This window comes from Lactuca serriola, chromosome 4 (assembly GCF_051521515.1).
Source record: "Lactuca serriola cultivar US96UC23 chromosome 4, Lser_US96UC23_V15, whole genome shotgun sequence".
Classification (NCBI taxonomy): Eukaryota; Viridiplantae; Streptophyta; class Magnoliopsida; order Asterales; family Asteraceae; genus Lactuca; species Lactuca serriola.
Window position 1 is genome coordinate 42,097,461 of NC_136411.1, and position 4,918 is coordinate 42,102,378.

The 4,918-nt window shown below is 33.2% G+C and overlaps 1 protein-coding gene across 1 annotated transcript; it reads left to right on the forward strand.

Annotated features, from left to right (window-relative positions):
• Positions 1-1,260: 1,260 nt before the first annotated feature.
• LOC145098286 (uncharacterized) lies at positions 1,261-2,640 on the forward strand. Its single transcript, XM_079035931.1, has 6 exons — positions 1,261-1,464; positions 1,577-1,602; positions 1,691-2,123; positions 2,225-2,315; positions 2,405-2,427; positions 2,536-2,640. The coding sequence occupies exons 1-6, from the start codon at positions 1,261-1,263 to the stop codon at positions 2,638-2,640; spliced, it is 882 nt and encodes a 293-aa protein (XP_078892057.1).
• Positions 2,641-4,918: the final 2,278 nt, after the last annotated feature.

A 4,918-nucleotide genomic window follows, 5' to 3' on the forward strand; every position in this document is an offset into this window, starting at 1 on the left:
TGTTTGATATTTTGTCTCAGTGAAATTTGATTCACATTTGTTAGAGGCTGCAACATTCAATATTATGTTTTCTATATTTGATATGTGGAAAAGGGCATTTCTTTGTTTGAAAGCAGTAGCATTAGCATTCAACCAGACAGTTTCATCATGAGTGTAGTTGTGCATTTCTACAGGTCAGCAGGCTTGCAAGTAAAGGTTGAAGCTGTTTTGAGTAGCATCAATAGTTTGGGCGTCTCTTTTCTCAACACTCTTCAAATTGGATCCAAGATAAACCATGCGCACTACAAGAAAAAGACTCTTTTACGACGCGCAAACCACGACACTCACTGATTTATGTTACGCAAAAGAGAGTGACATTAAAAAAGTGTCGTCTCTTCAATAAATTTAAGGATTTATGTCACGCATTATTGCGTGCCCTTAAATTAGTGTCTCATGTAAAAAAAAATTAAAACACGGAGGGCACTTTAACTAAAATGTGTGTCCTCTGTGAATGTCGCTTTATGTTTTAATCAAAACGCACGTTCTTGAAAGGGGGAAATGAAATCTCTAAAAATTAAAACCCCGCTTATTCCAAGTGAAAAATTAAAACCCACTCCTCTTTCAATTAGCAAGAAATAAGCCTAGGGTCTTCGTCTTCCACTCTCTCCCACTAACCTAAAACCCAACCTGCGATTTCATAGAGATTGTTATTATGATTTAAGAAGCAAAGAAAAAGACAAGGAAGGATAGTACTACTAAATTCCACAAAATCGCAGGGACTAGGGCTTTTTTTTCATGAACGGAAACACTTGGTGCTCTCTGGCCTTTGCAACAATCGATCGATGATCTCGCCTCACCTCGCCGACAACATCTTTGCTCACTTCTCCTCCAACGACCTTAGGGATATTTTCCTCTGACGACCTCGGGCTCATGTGACCTCGTCGGGGACTGCTCAAATTTCCTCACCCTAGCCCGACTAAGATATGCTTTGGCTATTCTCTCTTCCTAATGTTTTCGTTCTTCTATTTCTTTAATTTCTCCTCTATTCATAGCTTTGGTTTCGATTTTGGATCTTCTCATCTTCTCCTGTGTAAAATCCTAACTGAAAAATTATGCAGGTTTCCACGATCCTCACTTCTACTCTCTAAGCATCTCATGTATGCTTTGTTCCTTCTCCCTTATTTTAATTCTTCTTGTTTGATGTCTTAGGTGCGATATCCTTCCCCCTACTTTTTTGCTTCTCGGTTAGGTTTTGACAATGTGAATTTTTAGGATTCGAAGATGGGTAGTTACAGTGATAACGAAGATGAATTTTTTGACGCCCGTGAGGCGTTTGCTTCAATGTCTGACTCAGGCTCCGATTGCTCCCCAAAAGACTGTTCTACCACTGTATTCGACTATGATTATTGGGTTGGGAATCTGGAAGGTGTTGAATCCCGTTGTGATAAATTCCTGAGATTAATGGGTTTAAATTCTAAATGGCTTGTAAACAGAGAAGGATAAGAGGAGTATGAAGATGATTTCATTAATGAAAAAATGAAGACATAATTCTTGTCTCGCCTCAAAATTCAGACTTTCAAGATCGTATTTTGTGTAGGTAGCCATCATTGACTATTTGGTCAAGTACAACCATGGAGTTGATACCTTCTGGTTTAAATCACATCAAAACTGGAAATTGGGATGAATAAGGTGAAAACATATTGATAAAAAGATCATTCGACTTCCATGAAGATGGTTTAGTAAGGAATTTTAGTTCATCTTCTCATAGGTCATCACGTAAAGAAGGTGAAACTGTTAATTTGTTAGATATGAGGAAGAAAGTAAAGAAGAATTGGCTCCAAAAGCTAAGTATCGTGGCTAGAGTCACAGATAAACAAGAGGAATCAGTAACTTTGAAGCCCAATAACACAAACTCAAAAACCAGTTCAGTTCCTATACACACACATAAAAAGAAATCAAAAGAATTATCATCTCTTTATGCCACACAAGAGTTTTCAGCACATAATGGTTACATCTCAATTATAAATTTCAGTCATGATGGTAGATACTCAGCAAGTGCTAGTGAAGATTGTATTATCCGCATTTGGAAATTTTTTGAAGATCAAGATCCATGGACATGGTGGAGAAATCTTGTCCCTTTCATGGTCTAGAAAAGGGGTTAGTAACTTAGAATTATAACACTTTATTTATAAAATACCCAAAATGCATAGAAGTCCTAATAAACTTCTCTGTTAAACTAATACAGTATCTTCTATCATCTTCTGTGGATAACACAGATCGAATGTGGAAAGTTGGACATAATGAATGCGTGAAAAGTTTTACTCATAAGAACTATGGTGAGTGAATGCAATTTTTTTTATGTTTTTTTTGATAAATCAATTTTAATTGTGCATATGTTTTTACTTGGTTTGATTTTATGATGCAGTGACAAGTGTGGAGTTTAATCCTGTGGATGATAATTATTTTATTAGTGGAACCACACGAATTCAACTTTAGACAGAAGGTTAAAATGGTCGTTTTTTTCTAAAAAACAAAAACTTGCATTCGTTATGTTAGGAAACTAAAAACGAGCCTCTTCTAGAAGAACTATTAGATATTGGAATTCAAGAGAAAGAAGGGAAAGCTGAACCTAATTCATTAGCCCATATCAATGCAGAATAGCAGTCCGGTGATGATCCAATGGCTGATAATCAAACCGATACGCAACCAGCCAATGAAACCACTTGTGAAAATGACGTAAACACCCCTGAAATTGTAAACGACCAACGAACTGTGGAAGAAGAACAAAACATTTCAACACAGAACTCAGAAGCACGACAGACAATAAGTAAGATAGTTTATTTTTGTACTTTAGGAGACCTATTTATGATGATAGCATTAAACTTTTAAGTTACTAATTATTGTTAAGGTTGAAATCACCAATTGATGGGAAATGATTAATTTCATTTTTTAAAATTGCAAGATCTTCATGTGAACCCTGGTGTTCAACAAAATTACTAAGTAGGCTCTATGTATCTCCTGCCATATCAAATACATGACCAATACTTATGTTCAATTACTAAGTAGGCTCTGGATAAGGGGTTGGATTTGCTTTTATCTTGTTGTATCTTTAATCTGCAATTTCTACTTTGGTGTTGTTTATGAATTATCGGGCTTTGTTTCTTTTTGACTTATTCTAGAAAATGCAACATAGTTATCCAGTTAAAAATAATGAAACAAGGCCTTGGTCTTGTCTTATATATATATATATATATATATATATATATATATATATGTGTGTGTGTGTGTGTGTGTGTGTGTGTGAATGTCTATATATATATATATATATATATATATATAATAGTGTTTTATGAATTATTGTTTGTGGTTGGCAGTTGGGGGTCTTCGTTTGAATTTAAGGTCAATTGATACACTAGTTTCGTTGAGCTATGGATTGGTGATCCGGCTGATATCGAACTTGATGATAGTGAAAATGGGTTGCCAGCTAGCCGGATTTTGTAGGTGTCAGGTGGTGGTTTATATATATATATATATATATATATATATATATATATATATAGGGTTAAGTTCATATGAGACCATAATATTTTGTGAGACATGGGGACAAGATCTCGACCACTCTTCTAAATTGATCAAAGGTTTAGATTTAATCAAAAAAATTGAAGGAGGTGGTGGCAGTTGTGTAAATAACCCAAACTTTGTAATTAACTAGAATAAACAGAAGGGTAGAAACGTAACTTAGGGTATGCAAACAAATTCTTCTTTTTTCATACAAATTTTCATTCGTTAAAATTCTTTAATCTAAAACCCTTTTCATCAAGAAAACCCTTCCCTATCACAAATTTGTTTCTGATTCAGATTAACCCTAAATCGACAAAGTTCAAGCTCGTTATTTTGATTCTAGCTCGAGTTCATCAATGATTTCACTCAAAAACAAATCGAAGATTGTTCTATAGATTTCATTCTGCTATAAACTTGTTTCTGATTTCAATTTACACAATCAATCGGCAAAATCGGTTCATTTTACTCGATCTGAGACCAGTTTTGTATCCCAATACATTCCAGGTAACATATAATACTATACTTTCTATGTGCGATTTTAATCTAGTATTATGAAGTAGAGAAGTTTTGCTTACATGTATGGATATTTCTAATACATAAATCTGTGTATTTAACTCTTCATTCGTCAATCTTCATTCCATAGTTTTCCCCAGGAACCCCTAATAACCACACTAATCATTCAGGAAAGTGATGAATCGGTATTAAAAAAACCCTAGTACTGATAAAACCATAGAATTGAAGAACCCTAGCCTTTTATTCGAGTTTTAGCATCAAAAAACACTACAAATCATACATTAATCATAGATTATGGATTATTCAACTAAATCATATTCAGATTGCAGGTATTCTCAATATAATTTGATTTTTGGTGTTATTTTGTTTTATTAATTAGGTGATCAGGTGAAAATTAAGTAAATTTGTGTTTAATAACTTGCTATTATATGTATTATGATTTGATAAGTCAGATATTGCTTTGTTTTTTTTAGTTTATATGTTAATTGGTTAGAAACTACTTTCTGTAAATCTTTTTGTTGAATTAATATATAGTATTCGGATATTAAATTATATACTATGAATTAATGTGAAATGTTTTGAAATTATATGTCATATTTGACATTAGACATTAGACATTATGATTTTGTTGGAAACAACTTGCTTTGAACCTTTTTGATAAATAATGTGTAATATCTGATTTTAGACATTCTTCTTTGGTTGGAAATAACTTGTTTTGAACCTTTTGTGAGGTATTGTGATAGTCTTTGCTTAACAACGAAGTAATGTGATATATTCTGAAATTATGTGTCATACTCTATTTGTAAATATGTAACATTTTAAGTATTATAATTAGTAAAATTTAAGTTCTAATGTTATTGTGTTG

What these genes read in the sequence shown, in the direction of transcription:
- LOC145098286 (XM_079035931.1), top strand. Translation starts at nt 1,261, where the DNA reads ATGGGTAGTTACAGTGATAACGAAGATGAATTTTTTGACGCCCGTGAG. An exon ending in ATCATTGACTATTTGGTCAA is followed by an intron (nt 1,603 to 1,690) that starts GTACAACCATGG and finishes ATTGATAAAAAG; the next exon opens with ATCATTCGACTTCCATGAAG. An exon ending in TTTTACTCATAAGAACTATG is followed by an intron (nt 2,316 to 2,404) that starts GTGAGTGAATGC and finishes TTTATGATGCAG; the next exon opens with TGACAAGTGTGGAGTTTAAT.